Raw genomic sequence first — 16416 nt, forward strand, 5'->3', positions numbered from 1 at the left:
TCAAATACATATCTGCATCTCTTTCTGGTCATCTAATTATTGTGCTTTCTGTGTCATGCTGTCTACAATCATGGAATATAAAAAAAATCCAACTCCTGCAAAAAAATTTCAAATCTGGATTCAGGCCAGACACAACAGAAATTGAAGTAAGCAGATGGAAGGATAAGGGCTAGGATATAGAGAAAGCTTTTTCCTGGTAAGTGATAGTCTCAGCCTAACACCTGCCTACTACTGTCCTCTGATCACTGCAGAAAGTGAAGCGTTAGTAGTAACAAACTTTTCAAGTGACACAGTTTTGCAAAAAGGCATAAGCTCATAAAGACTGAGCACTCATTACAGTTGAAATCACTACTTGATTCATTTCTAAAATCTAAAAAAATAATAATAATAAAAAAGTAAACAGTTATACTCTTTATTAGATTGAAGTAAAAAATGTTAATATCTTTTAACATAAAAATTGTTTTGATAATCAATTATAACAGGTAAGCTACACAAATCTATAGAGACTGTCTTATTTGTACTAAGAAGAGCCAGCAGAAATTACTTTAGTAATTCTTTTTGTCCAGGATGGCCTTGCTATTTGAAATAACAACATTTATGTACTTTCCTGAAATGTATAAATACAAAGCCAACCTTGAAAATGCATAGTTCTTATCAACTTCTCATGAGTTTGGTTAATGTCATCAGTGACACAATGTGACTTCTTTAGCGGTGACTGAAAACACATTCTTCAAAAAATCTTCCTATAAATAAGAACATGCTGAAAAATCTGTTCTCAGTCTTTCTTTGCAGCATATTTTGCCATTTTAATTTATTTTTTAAGAACAAATTGGATAATTTCAGAAAGATATTAGTTTTAAAATGAATAATTGAGATTTTATGATCATACAATCAATAAAAAAACAATATATTTCAGTATTTTTCATACAGAAAAATGATTTTTAAAAAATCACATTTTCTTCACTGACACATAAAAATGCATACATTTAAGTCAGACATGAAATATGGTCATAGTTGGGGCCCACCAAAAAATTGGGTCCATCTAACTGAGGTCTCCTTAAAGGAGTAAAAATAAAGATGTAAATAAATATTTGTTTATCTACATGGAATGGTGCAACGTTTTAGCCTATTTCCAGTACTCCTTTCTAAAGTGTACCCCACAAGAGACAAGACACTGGCAAATCTGAGACCAGTAGATCTAATACCAATCACGCCCCTTTACTAACCTAGAACTGCCAATATATTAACCCACATAATAAATTATTTATTCGTTCAAGGCTCCTGGGTCTGGAAATTATGGAGGCTATTAATCTTAGTTTGGAAGAAGTGCCTTAATAGGGACAATTTTTAAACTGCACTGCATATTAACAGTCTAACCTTTAGGTCAAGAGGTACTCACAAGTCAAATTAATGTGGAAGTCAATGGGACAATCGGTATGAAGGAGCACCACTCAATCTAATGATAGCAGAACTGATCTCTACTCATAACATTACTGGTTTTGTACAGCTTTACGGTAAAGAAGATGTGGTTCAACAGATGGATTTAGGTCATATGACCCTAGAGATGTACATTCAATTGACTCTGCTCAATCAGAATCACTGAATTGTTAAGGTTCTGGGGTCTTTGGAGATTACCTCATCCATGCACCTTACTCCAAGTAAGGTCAACTGCACTATATTGCTTAGGGCCGATTTTCTTAAAAACAGATGGTTTTTAATTATCTTCAAAGATAAAAATTCTGAAACACCTCTGAACAATCTCTTCCAGTGTTCAGCAACCTCAAATTCTCACCTATGGTCAGAAAGTGATCTTGGAGATATGTGATTCTACCGGTTTTACCCATACTATGTATGACATCTGTTTGAATTATGAAGCATTCAGAGCATGAACTGCATACACTATGAAGTACTTCTACAGCACAAAGTTCAAGGGATTGAAGAAGTCCTACAAGAAACACAAGTAACTATCTGCCTGGAAGACCATTCAAGTCAAAGGTGGAAGGGAAAACCAGACACACCCCAAATCATATTTGGTTTTTAGGAAGACACTTGATTCTTTTTAAAGTATTTTCGTTCTGATGACAATAGTTCTTTCTGCCTTCCTCTTCACCCTACCAAAAATTTCATTTCAAAATCATAACACACCTTTAACACCAGCATGTTCATATTTTTTACACTACCTCATTAATAACTTTGGGGTGAAAAGCAATGCACTGAGCAACATCAAGTCTTAGCAGCAGAGCTGTGGAACAAAGGTACTGATTCACAAATCGTTCACTGGAAAAGACAAAAGAATAGTTGCTACTGTCTTCAGATACAGCAAATGAGACCCTGGCTACAGCAAGAAAAAGCAGGACTTGTAAATAAATATTTGTGAGAACAAAATATGATTGTGGCATGAAGGTTATGAGACCTCAAATATTTGGCAGAAGCAAAGCAAAATGCCTGTCCTTAAATGAAGTATCTCAAATTAATTAAATAATCTGCAGGAAAGTTCTAGCATTATTTGATTGTGTATGCAATCTGTTTCTTTTATGTGTGTGTTTATAACTACACAATCAGTTAGTTAGAACCATTTTCCCTTTGAATAGTGATAAAAAATTCAACGCCTCTGCCAGTCTAGCAAAGACAGTATTTCTTTCATTTCCATCTAAAATATAATGAGGCAATGGCAAAGTACAATATCTTTTCCTCACAGCACATGCAAACACATTTCCAAAGACAACATCAGAGTCATCTGACTTCTGAAACTTTTTCATCTATTTTTATACTCTCTGCATTCAACACAAATCTCTCAACTGAGCAGTAGGAGCTAAACTGTGACGCAGACCTCTTCAAATTGAATGCAACTGCTCATACCCAGGAGAAGCCACAGTTCTGTGCTCTTGCCCCAGATACTCATTGGGAATTGGGAACTGCCATACAACTTACAAGACAAAAAATCTGAATTGAAATCTTGATTGAATCTTCTATCTTCAAATCATTAGATTTAGGTCATTATAGAAGCTGATTATACAGCCCACTTTTTACTTGAGAAGTCATCTGATAGCAGACTTTCAGCATTACAGATCTGGCATCAGTGCAGTTCTGTTCTGTGAGCCATTGTTGATGAAAGCACCTGCGAAGAATCGTTCTTACTGATAAAATGGACAATAGCAGCATGACTGAGCATGAAGCCATATTCTGAAAATAATGCCAAAACTGAACAATAACATAATTTAGCCTCCTTGAATGCACTTTTGTTTAACTTACCATCCCAATCACAAAGAAGAGCCTGTCACATGCTTTTAATCACACATGCATCAGTGCTAAGAGTATATGAACAGAACTGAAGAAAATCTCAGTGATGATTCCCTATCAGGATGCTAGGCACAGGTATGGTGGTGCAAAAACCTTTATACCACATCATCTGGAGCACGCTGTGTGAATGGCAGACAGAAAGGATTAATAGTCACTATGTCCAGCCTGGTATTCGGGTTTTGGGATATTGATATGTTAACATTTCAGAATGAAGGCCTGGTAACTCAAAAGCACTTTTGGCACTCACCTCAGTGTGCTAAGACTTTTTCCTCAACATATATCCCATGGCTAGACAATCTTTCAGCACAACCAGCTTCTGGAAAAAATCTGGATGTTTTTTACAGTTGTGAAAAGCACCCACAGCAGGGAGTGCAGCTTCACTGGATCCAGTCCTGCTTGGAAGGAAAAACCCTATGCCTCCTGCTGCCATGGGACAGCACAGTTCAGCAATTCTAATGAATGTAAAAGCTTGGCAGTGCAATGGAAATAAGATGTAACCCCCACCCAAACAAGTTCTCCAAAGCTTCAGGCCTGCTAAGGTCAACAAATTGAGAATTTGGTGAGATTCAGAACTACTTGCGCTGCGAGCTAAACTGACTGAAGTGTAAATGTTCTGCACCAAAGTTTATTTGTGCTCATTCTGTACACAGTGACAAGCACTGGGTGAGATTATGCATGTACAACGTTAGAGCCATCTTCTCTTCAATCCTCACTGCACCACATTTTAATTTTATAACAACATATCTACAGATCATGTGATCCTTTATGGATCTCCACAGTGATGGCTGTATGAAAAAACAATACTTCTAACTTCATAAGTATTTATTAACTTTCGTGATACAAGGTCTTTGCAGCACATTAAAGCACAAGAATTCTGACATGGAAAGGTGATTTCTGTGAAAGCAATGACAGAAATATGAAAATAAGGGTCTGAATGGACATGCTGTCACAGCTTTACTAGGAACATGATCAGAACATCTCTAGAATAATGTGCTTTCATTTTATCTTTTATACGTTCATAAAATATTCATCTTCTTTCCCAGCTACGTCGTGAGATCAATCTCAGCAGCACCGTTAGTTCATATGAAATGTAAAATGCAACTGATTATAGACATGAAAGAGGAAAGCCTTAGTTCAGTCTAATCCAAGGGAAATGAAAATGCAAATAACAAGGAAGAAAGAATTCAGAGATTGGGTCTTCTGCAGTTTGTTAATCTAAGATATTATCTTCTACGAGAGATAAGTAAATATTTATATTTTAGCTGAGATAAATCACTTAATACTAAATATTATAAAGGAAATGAAGATACTGGAAATTCAAATTCAGTGCAAGATACAGGCTAATCAGCAGTATTCGATGCTGCAATTCCTACTGCTATCCAACGAGGCTTACCAGTCACTATGGGGTAATTTAAGGTAGCCAAGCACACAAACTAGTGCCATGGTAATGGAGAAGCAGCCACTTAATTTGATATTTTTCAGAATCCCAGCCACCCAGGCACTGTGTGCCGTGAGGGTTTCAGCAGCAGTAATTCATGGTGTAAGCTGAACTCCTCCACCTATTCACAGTAAAAGATATTTGTAGTTTTACTATCTTTCTAGAGTCAGGCCAAATTTAAAGGATTATTTTCTGGTATGGTATTCTATGCAGCTTTGTTTCTGTCTACTTCTGTCTCCTTTTGTGGGTGTATAATGGTATGCAATTTACATCTGAATCTCTGTGGAAAGAGGCCATCATTTGTTTATTTTAATGGCTCTTGCCAAATTTATTTTGACAGTTACTCTCCCACAACTCGGTCCCTGGGGAAGTTGGTGACCTCCAACAAGTTTTCCTTATCTCACCTTAATTAACACTTCAGCAGCTAGCAAGAACAGCACAGGAAGTATGTAATACCATGGCTTGATGAGAACAGAAAGAAAGGAAATTGGAAAAGATCATATTTAAACCAAAGATCAACGCAGAGATGTTCAGAAGAGAGAAAAAAAAGGTTTCCTGTAATCTTTCAAACTAATTGTAAACTATACTATTCAGATGAAACCTTTCCTATCACCTCTTCTTTCTTTCTGAAGGTTGCACTTATTTTTCACATGGCATGGAGGTGATTTTCTTCACATATTCTTCACAGATTTGACCTCTGCAAGAGCTTCTGACACAACAGCAGTAGGCTGTGTAACTACAATTATATATATACATTAGAGAATTATAAAGTTTACAATTAAAAGTTTATTTTGAAGCTCAGATGGCTAAAACTATGGATTATTTTCTTTGGTTTTGTAGTAAAATTGAAAGAAAAGTGTATTTTTCATCGAAACACTCAGAATTTGAAGGACTTGGGGAAAAAAAAAACTGCTTTTGATAATCAGTTTAATATTGAAACATTCTGAAACCAAAATTCACAGAATCGGAAGCCAGGATTTGGAAAGGATAGTGTTATAATATTTCAAAATCAGTCTCATTAAACACACGAGTAGCAGAAAATAATATTAAAAACGGTAACTTTTTGGTGAAAAGTTGTAACTGCAAAAGTTAGGACTGCAGTTTTTAATGGAATAAAGAAAGGGATCCTAAGAGCATTTGAAACTCCCAGCAAAAGGTAGTTAAACCAGCTAAGAGACTTTGGAGCTCTGCCAGTGGTGACATTACCTACAGCAGTATTTTTAGGTAACTAAATGAATAGACTTTTGTTGTTTTTCATCCTGAATTTATATTTAAACGTCTGAATTCTGCTAGGTCCTAGATTAACATATGTGCTGTGGTGGGAGCTTGACTGTGGTGTCCAGAAGCCTCATGTAAGAATAAGGCTGCTGAGTAGCTGACATACTAAATAGAAAACAGTGAAAGAAAAGCCAGATTAGTCATATCTACTTGAAAACATAAAATATAAGAGATGAAATCATTCACGCCCAGTGACACAGGAAGTCTATGCCAAAGAAGGAAATTTCACATTTTCTCAGTTCAAGTCCAATGTTACAAATACAAATATAAGATAAGGGAAGTTCATTGCTGAATAAATAACAGTAAGTAATATATATATGTATTTTCCCTTTGGCAAATGCAATAAATCATTTTTCATTTGAGGAAATCCACTTATCTGAAAACAGGGCATACTCTAAACACAGATAAATTTATTATTATTTTTTTTTTAACTGATTTTATAGTGTTAGAATAGGAAGGATAATTTTACAGCTATGAAATACATTTACTGAAGTCTCACACTTCAGCTTACTTGTGGGCTTGGCACAACTTTAATCCCAGAAGTACAGTGATTTACAGGCTTCTGTGTTTACAGGATCAGATGCAAAAGAATAATAAAAGACATTTATGCTGCATTAGGTGAATGTGCTTCACTATGTGCCATTGTTAAGTCTAACTATAGGAAATCTCTTTTGGTAGATATCCTCACATTCACACTTGGGACTGATTCATGCCTTTCTAGGGTGACATCCAGTGGAAGAATCTTACAAGAAAGTCTTGGCAAATTTAACAGCTTTTTTCAGGCTCTTCAGGGGCCAAGCAAACTCACCCACTCAGCCACGTGCTGGACATTTGCTCTGCTAGTGACAAAGATAATCTTGTTTTACAGCTACCCATCTACCACCGTAAAAATGTGACTGTCATCTGAGTGTAGCCGCTACAAATGAACCTTACATGAGGTTTAATTTCCCCACAATATATTTCAAAATTAAGATGAAAACAAATTACATTTCCATTAGTGCTTTATTACCCTAAGCCCTGAGAATATGAATGAGAGATGCTATAATAGTAAGACTTGATCTTCAGCTGTCTGTCCTCACAGATCTTTTATTTCACTTCCGTATGGCTTTTTTTTTTTTTTTTTTTTTTTTTTTTTTTTTTAAAGCCAGTTTTGCCATAGACAACTCTGCATCAATGCCCAGGTCCACTCAACAAAACAGATGAAATGATCTGCAGAATACAGACGTTTGTAAACTCTCATTTATTTCTTCCCCTCTGCACATACCCTTTCTACTTTCTACGTCTGAGTGCAGGAGGACAACAAATAAGTAATAGTGGGAGAAAACAAACTCAAAAATTTTGTTTCCCGCAGATTTATACTGAGGTTGATAATGAGCTGTAATTCAAACTTTTGTCTTATTGAAACATTTATACGGTCCCTCATCCATGTGAATTGCTGTTTAATATGAAGAAAGTTCATGTTGCAGCCTTTGGGACATTTACAGGATCTCTCTCAGCCCCCAGCCAGCAGCCTATTTTCATGAAATAACTTAATTATATTTGAGATAGCTTTGGTGGAAACTGCCCAACAGCTTCAAAAGTTATTGGAGAAATAAAGGAGACACAGCCAAGCATGATCGCATAAAGGACTGTTTCCATAGGAACCAAGACAGAAAACAGCGATACAATTTGTGAAAAATTTCATCGCAGAGTCACTTTAATTGAAATTTTAAAAATATCTGATCAGCTTTACATCACATGCTGTAACACATGACATCTCTTTTACCTTCCCCCATCCTGTACCCAGCCTGCAGACCCTTTCATATACTCTTTTCTCCTATATCTTGCAGAAGCAAAAACTATACTTCTCAAAGTCAGCAGGTTGCTCTGTCTTTATTTGTCAATCTTCCCTTCAGATGGAAATTATTATTATTATTATTATTTTTTCAGCAAGACAAGCTTCTCAGAAATACATGCCAACTGCTACACTCCACTGCTTGCACACGTGTTAGGCATATGACAGAACAAATTAAATGGAAAATGCACAGGAGCAGAGGGCTGCACTATCACCTGCTCCTGAGTGCTTAGACAGAGAGAAGTACTTGGGGTTGGAAATGCCACTCTTTGGTAGCTCGGGTTATGTAGGATTTAGAGCCAAGCAGATGGAACCAAATGAGATCTGGTAGGTGACAGCAAGAAGATCTCATAGAAAACACACCACTGACTGCTACCCCTGTCGTCATTGCATCCTCTACAACATTCCCTGTCCACCAGCAGTGATACTGTTTCTGTCCCCTGTGGACACAGTAACCAGCATTAAAAAGTATACCCATACACAGTACAACTCTATAAACTGAAGTGTGAGACCTTAGAGCAGGAAAGCGAGGCAGGCTCTGTGCACATTAACACTGAGATCTAAGTAAACGGCTGCTTTGTTTTTCCTGCCGCAACTTGAAGCCTGTCACTGGATTCTCCCTTGTCAGAAGCAGAACTCCCAACCAACCCCTCCACACATTCCATTGCCATCCTTCTTCCTCGAGGAATTTGACTTATACGCATTACCCATTTCCTGAATTGCTACCCAGAGCTTCCCACTGCAGTGGTGTGAACCATCAGGGCACCGCATCACCCTGCGACTCTCCTCCCTGGGCAGGCTGAGGGGAAAGGGGAACCACTCCCGTGCTTCTCCCTCGCCCCCAGGTAGGCCGGGCCCGGGGAAGCCCTGCGGAGCAGGACGGCAGCGGGGTCACCCCGGATGGGACCCGGTATCAGCGCAGCTCATAGGGCTCGAGGTGTTGCCGGAGGCGGAGAGCAGCGGGAACGTCAGCCCGGCGAGAGGCCCGGCCGGGAGCCGCTACGGGGCAACCGGCGGGTACCGCAGCCCCCGGCACCTCATCCCCGGGCTCCCCCTGTCGGCAGGGGCTGCCCTGCGGGGTAGCGGTGCCGCCGGGCCGGGAGCTCCGAGCCGCCTGCCCGCCCCTCGCCCGGCCGCTCTCCGCCTTCTGCCGGCCGTGCCAGGCAGCCTCTCTCTCGGCCTTCACTACCGGGTCAGGCGAGGAGGGAGCTCCGAGGCAGCGCCCGCCTCGCTCCGCCGCTGCCGCCACACTCCTCCTCCCCGCGGCCGTTCCCTCCTTTTTCCCCTCCCACCCTCCCTCCCCGCTGCCAGTTTCTCTACAACTAGTACATCCACACGCAGGGTCCCGGCCGCCGCGGCTGCCATGGATATCAGCTAAAGCGCCGGCAGCCGCTCGGACCGGGCAGAGAGGAGCTCCCCGTCCCCGCTCCGTCGCCCCGCGGGGCCGCGGTACCCGCCCCCCTTGCCGGCAGCGGCCCCGAGCCTGCCCCGAGCGTGCCCCAGCGAAGCCCCGGGGGAGGGGGGCAGAGAAAGGGAGGAGAGAGCGGCAAGCAGAGCGGGAGTCGGGCAGAGCATCCCCACGGCAATGTCCAAGGGCTTGAAGAAGAAAAGCCACTGGACGAGCCGAGTCCACGAGATCGTGATCGTGCGGAACCCGGAGGGGCAGCTGGGCTTCGAGCTGAAGGGGGGAGCCGAGAACGGGCAGTTCCCGTACCTGGGCGAGGTGAAGCCCGGCAAGGTGGCCTATGAGGGCGGCAGCAAGTTGGTGCCGGAGGAGCTGCTGCTGGAGGTGAACGAGACCCCTGTGGCCGGGCTCACCATCAGGGATGTGCTGGCCGTGATCAAGCACTGCAAGGACCCCATCCGCCTCAAGTGCGTCAAGCAAGGTAAGGCGGCGGCCGGGGGGCCGGGCCGGGCCGGGGGGAACGGGGGGCGGCGGCTGGGGGGGAGCAACTTTGTTGCGGCAGTTTGACTTTCCCCCACCCGCCGGCGGCAGCAGCGGGGGGAGGAGAGCGGCGCTCCGCCGTGCCCGCAGCCGGGCGAATTAAATGTGCGTCAGTGACAGCTCTTCGCCATGCCGCTGCGAGGGGACGGGGGGGCCGCGCCGCGGGGCCGAGCTGAGCCGGGCCCAGATCCGAGGCGGAGGGCGCTGCCGTGGGGCCGGAGGAGCGGGCGCGGTGCGGAGCGGATCGGAGCGGGACTGTGCTGTGGGGCGCTGCCCGGGGACGGGGAGCGGGCGGCGGCCTGAGCGTGCCGCTAACGGAGGAGTGGTTCACCTGAAACCCCGTGAGAACGGTCGCCTGATCCCGGGGAGCCGGCGAAAAGTGGGAGGGAGAGGCGGGGAGAAACTTTCTGGAAAGAACTCTTCTGCCTCTCCAGTTTGAGCTTATTTATTGTTGAGTGCTTGAATAGCTCCCTTACGTTTCTAGGATAGACAGGAGGTGCAGCAGATGCTGTTTACGTGTTTGTTTGTGCCTCTTCAAACTCAGCCGGGTTGGGGGGGTAACTGCGAGTGAGTGAGTGAGTGCGGTGAGGCTGATGCTGGCACAACCCCGCGCAGCGCAGTGCTGGAGCTCCGCCGGGAACAGCCGCGTGTCCTCGGACCGGCGCTCTGCGGCGGCTCTGTGCGGCTCTGTGCGGCTCTGTGCGCATCCCCCGAGCGCCCTGCTCAGCCATACACCCATCTCGTCCCAAACTTGGGGATTTCTGTAGTGGGAAGGGGTTTGATCTCATTCATTAGAGGTTTGCGTGCTCCATGGCGACAGCCAGTAGCCTTTGCTCGGAGGACATAAAGGCGTGTTATTGTGACATAATTTTGCAGTTTCACTTGCTCATTTTAATGGAGAGTGTGTTGTTTGAAGTGGTATTTGTGACACTTCGGAATGTTTGAAAGGCATGCCACTTATCAGTTTATCCGAACACAGCAAAATTCATAGAAAGTTTGACTTTCAGGCCTTCAGAATGCACTTTAAGATATAACCACTTGTGTACATAAGGTCACATACCTTAATAAAGACATGCACTGTGGTTTTCTTATTGGTTCTTTCAGGTAAGTAGTGAACTATGTTGTAGATCATATGCTGATAATCAGAAGATGCAGAGAGGCATAATAGTTCATGTGATAAGTGGAGAGGAGTATAATGAATTCTGTCTTGGAGTGTGGTGTCATCTCTGGGTGCCTGAACTCCAGAAACCTGCTCTGTAGTTGTCTTTCTTCATGAATTTTAGTGTGAGAGTTCTTGCAGTGTCTGGATTAAAAGAAGCAGCAGTGGAAGTGTCAAGAAGACAAGGGTTTCTTGTCTGTTAAACTATTTATGTTCTTTCTTCTTTGCAGAAATGCTGTAGATGCTAATCTGCACTAATGCCAACTTCAGGTTACGATGGTGTAATACGTCAGTCAGTCTCTGTCCCACCTCCTCACTATTCTTCATATATTTCATTTCAAGTCAAAGGAATCCCAAGTGTACCTTTAATACACATGTCTGTTATACATGAATTAAAGACATTAGTCAGGCTTTTAGTCTGTGGGTTACTGCAGGTTTATTGAATGAGACTTGGAGAATGTATTCTAAATCCCACCTAGGTTATATATATGCATACTATAGTAGTATATATATACTTCAGCATGTGAACACACTGTGCTTTTGATGTGAGTCCTCCAATACCGGCCAAATAACTGCATGCTTGGAAATGACAGCTCTGTGTAGATCTTTGGACTGAGACTTCTTGATTTGAATGATCTTTCTTGTGCTGCAGCATCCTTTACTTACTAAAGGGATATTCCTTCTGGATCCAACTTCCTGTATTTAAAAAAGGTCAATATTTTGTGCATGTAATCACCTGATTCCTCCTTCAGCATAATTCAGTCGAATCACTGCACTTCTTGGTTAAAAGCACAGACAGCTGATAGCCATGTTACTCACCAGGATAAAACTCCCAACAGTAATTCGCAGCAGTGTGTAGGAGAGAAAAAGCTGGGCAATCAAATCTTTATGTTTTTATAACTTTACTCTTGTTTTAGTTATAAAACACTTTTAGTGTGCTGGAACAAGGTTAATGACTCCATTATCATTGTTTCCGCATAATTTATCAATGGTACCTCTGTAAATTAAAATAGCATGACCTTGAATGTACCATGTGACATGACTGGAGCTGCTTCTACAGAGCTGCTTGTGTATGAAATCACAGAGATAAACGTGGAGGTAGATCACTACTATTTATAATGGGATGCTTAGGAGACTTACTTGAAAGTTGGTATTGAAGTTTCACCTGTAGATGAAAGCAAAGTCTGGCTAATTCAGTTTACAGGTATTAATTTAATGTAGGAAGTACAGGAAAGAAAGGTACTTCCATAATTTTTTATTATGTTGTATTTGACTATACACCACTGAAATAATGCAGTGCTTCATCTTTTATTGCATCGAGGGGTGAAATACTTCGAAAATGAGCCTAGAAGAGTGTTGCTGTTTTATGGGAGCTGAAAGTGTTAACTTAGAAAAAATAAACTTATGAAGTAGGAATTGCTGTGTACTGTGAGAAGGAATAAAAATCTTGAGAAACTAATTAGCAGTTGTGTGATGAAATCCTGCATAGTACTCTGGTAAGTATGACACCCAATAAAAGCAGTTTAACACAGGAAACCGTTGCCTGGCTTTGCACTGGGAGAAAGCATTCTGGAACCATTATTACTATTATTTAAAGCTAATTGTGAGAGTTCATAGTGAAACATTTCTTGGAGACTATTTCCTTTTTACTGTTGTGTTTATTTGTTGCAACCTACTGATTGTGCTACTGTTGGCTAAATCAGAGATTCTCTTAAAACACATTGGGTGAAAACTTGGCTTTGATGAAGTCAGTGACAAAACTGTCCTAGATGTCATATAAAGGATACAGGATTTCCTCTGTAAAGGCCTATGTGCTTTTTTGGGGTATAATCCTCCTATGGCAGAATTTTGTACAGCAATCAAATTAGCCAGGTGTGTTTGCAAGTGTTATGTGTATTGAACTTCTGCTTACTGTGGTGAAGAAGAGATCCTTACACTATCTGAAAGAAGTACTTATTTTCATTTGTGGTTGATTTTACATGTGGGACATTTTAGATTAAGTACTATCCTCCTACAGATGCACAGATGCTTGCTTGTAAAAGTAATGTGTTAAGGAAAAGCATCCTAATTTGGATAAGTAATCACACTAAGAATCCTATTAGGAGCAGCATTGTCTCCAGATCCGCTCTCTGTTTAACACTGCTGTCTCAGATCTGTAGAATCGTCCCATCAGTTCCCAAAAGTAGGCAGTGCAGGTCCGTGATGTGCACAGACTGCAACTCAGCTTTGCTTTTAGTTCGAAGAGTTTCAGAAACTGTCGATTCAACTGTACTGCATAAACCATGTTCTTTATTCTTTGTAGATAATTGTAAACTTCTTAGCAGGATCCCAACAAATGGGCTGAAAACATGGATTCCAGAACTCGGGAGTAATGCAGCAGATTTTGTCTTGCCACTGTTGCGTGACACACCTCTTCCTCAAGGGCATTGCTTTAAATCTAATGAGTAGCCAGGTGATCTAATTGAACAGTTTAATTTGCTTCTAGAAGTAACTAGGTACTTGTGTTGCCACCAGGAATTGGATAGTAGATTCAGTAACGCTGATACTTTATATCAACACTTTTTATTGTATCTTATTTGGCTCTAGATCATCAACTGTGGCCCATTATGCAAAAAGCATTTACTACACATAGTGCAATAAGGGGCTTGCCTTTATTAATAAATATTTACTTTTTAATTAGTTCATCCATGAATTTTGTAATTAAAAGTGACCTTACAGTTAACTGTTATTTTCTTTAAGTCCCTGACAAACCGTTCAGAGAAGTACAGTCATAGGTTATTTTTTTTTTCTCATAGTGATACCCTGCATGTGTAAATAACATGTCATCTGGTTAAAATGTTAGTAAGTTCCTACAGGTCTCTTCATACGTACTTCTGTACATAGTGTTATAGAATCATAGAGTCATAGAATCACTCGGGTTGGAAAAGACCTTAAAGATCAAAAAGTCCAACCACAACCTAGCTGTACTACCCTAACTAACAGCCCTCTGCTAAGTCATGTATCCAAATGGTTTTTAAACACATCCGGGGATGGTGACTCAACCACCTCCATGGGGAGCCCATTACAATGCTTAACAATCCTTTCTGTAAAGTTTTTCCTTATATCCAGCCTAAACCTACCCTGGCACAACCTGAGACCATTTCCCCTCATCCTGTCACCAGTGAGAAGAGACCAACCCTGAAATTTATTATTAATTTATATATTTAAGCTGCTTATTTAGTTGTTTAATTTCACCAGTAATTTTCTTCTCCATTAACTGGAGTATGATATGCATGCAGATTATCTTTTTTTTTTTTTTTTTTTTTCTTTCTCCCTGGATGTCAATAAATGCTGTCTTCTAAGATGTGAACCATTTATACAACTATACTCTAGAAATTAAATTGGGTTCTTCTTTTACAGTTACTTTATGCTGTTCTTACACTTGCCCATCTTAATTTAAAGAGCATTCTAGCTGGCCTCTGACTCATGTATGCAGTGATTTATTCTTCAGCTCCTCCCAAAAGATAGTGATGTTTCACGTCAGGAACTCAGTGTCCACTGGCAATATAGTTATATTAATCTGTCTTTTTTCTTCTTTGAGAATTACAAATGTGCCATTAAAGGATGGGGGCATGACTTTGTTAGGGTATCATTTCCTTGAAGAAATGAAAGAATTAGAGTACCTTGATTAGTTTTATTGAGCAACATATGCTTAAATTCATCTAATACTCATAGCTGTTCATCTATGACAAAAGTACCACTGTGAGTAGGTAAAATTGTGTCTGTCTTACTTCATACGTGCTTTCAATTCACCTGCATTAATTCAACATTTGAAGAAAGATATGGATTCTGAGCTTTTGCTTTCAGCGCTCATGGTGTTTTCCTTGTTCCTTACAGATGAGGAGCTACGAAAAAGTTGATTAATTGTTCATCTACTTTTTTTATATAAAAAAGCGTGTACATGGAAAAAGTGCTCCTTCCAAAGGGATGTATATGCAGAAGTGGTCATAACTATGATTTAGATAGGATGATGGCGGTAGGATGCTGCAGTAGTTGTGGAAGCAGATGTTTCTTGTTCCTTTGTTCCTCCTTGTAATATAAACAAAGGGATTTTCTTTTTTCCCCTCTGACAAGTGTGAAGGTTAATTTCTGAGGACAAAGGACCTTGACCATACTAACATTCTGGAACGAAGTTTTCTTCTTCCATGTATCTAACACATGTTACATATCCACGTATCTAACACATGTTACGTATCAGTGTACACCATCTATGTTGTAGGTTGAGAGTGTGTAAGGCATTGTGTAGTAATATTTTTAGGAATGAATTTTATAGTGATTATTATGGATTTCTGTAGTAACTTAGGGGATTCTTCATATATGTTTTGATGCATCTATGTAATGTACTTAAAATGAACTTCTTCCTGCTGTCCAGTCAATGCACAGTATTGTGTACTATTTTGCAGTAGAAAATAAAGTCATCATGAACTTTGAAATATGATTGGATAGATGCCTACCTAAGCAGGTGCAATTCATAGTGCAGAGTTTGAAGGTATTGATTTCAGTAGCAAAATGGCTATCTCTCATTTTCATTGCTGAATGTCATTGTAGTGCTGCCCTAAACTGAATTTTCTAAAATAACCAGGGCTGTGAGCCCGAGTCATCTTCTGAGCTCTGGAATGCACAAAATGACTCTGTTGTTGTTGGTATTTCTTTTGCTTGCCTTAGTTGTTTCAATTTAGCTTTCTTTCAGCCTCACGGAAATTTACCAGGAAGAAGAGAGCATTCTTTCTCATTGGTCATTTGTGTTACTTTCCCAATCTAAGTTGAGGCTACCACAGTGGAAAGTGAAATGGCAGAGAGTAGCAAAAGAAGAGGAAGAGTGTGAAGGGCTTTAACAAAAGAACTCAATCTAACATTTCTGATGTGAACAGAAATTTTCATTAATAATTGATAATCTTTAGTGCAGATTTTTTTTTTTAATTTTTTTACAGTTTTAATGCTCTTAAATTGTTAGCCTGAGGTTGCATTTATTCAAACTTCCTATCCATAATATGACCTCCTTACTAGATGCTTAGCTGACAGAAGGCTGTATATATATCTTCTACATATTTACCCTTTTTACAATGTGTAAATCACAAATGCGTTACTTCTGCATTCTCAGTCAGTAAATGCAGATTGCTTGGGTAAAGGCACATACATCAAAAGGTATGTTGTGGTCATGGCTCTTCAGTTGCCTTCTCATTTATATATATTATTACTATTAATTTCTGAGTAATGCTGTTTTATTTTGCCTGTCAACTTCGGATGTTTCTCCTGGAGATCTTGGATTAGTTCCACAACACATGAACTCAGTAGATAGGGAAATAAGACAAGGTACAAAACAGAGGAGGTAAAAGGTGAGAGAAGAAGTCTCAGGAAAAAATGTCAAGAGATTATTTAGCAAAATTATTACTGTTTTTAGAAGCCACATTTTGTGTCTTATT

At 40.6% G+C, this 16416-nt stretch overlaps 1 protein-coding gene across 9 annotated transcripts in view; it reads left to right on the forward strand.

Moving 5' to 3' along the window:
* The first annotated feature begins 9133 nt into the window (after positions 1–9133).
* Positions 9134–16416, forward strand: part of MAGI2 (membrane associated guanylate kinase, WW and PDZ domain containing 2) — a 675337-nt gene continuing 668054 nt past the window's right edge. For 5 of the 9 annotated variants that reach the window (XM_015880706.2, XM_032442298.1, XM_032442295.1 and 2 more), the window contains exon 1: positions 9139–9736. In XM_015880706.2, coding sequence (XP_015736192.2) covers positions 9436–9736 — 301 coding nt within the window. In that variant the 5' untranslated portion in view covers positions 9139–9435. Of the gene's footprint in view, positions 9737–16416 lie in introns of all 9 variants that reach the window. The other 4 variants (XM_032442308.1, XM_032442312.1, XM_032442310.1 and 1 more) reach the window with 3 other exon arrangements.

The sequence above is a fragment of the Coturnix japonica genome, chromosome 1 (assembly GCF_001577835.2).
Source record: "Coturnix japonica isolate 7356 chromosome 1, Coturnix japonica 2.1, whole genome shotgun sequence".
In the NCBI taxonomy this organism is placed as follows: domain Eukaryota; kingdom Metazoa; phylum Chordata; class Aves; order Galliformes; family Phasianidae; genus Coturnix; species Coturnix japonica.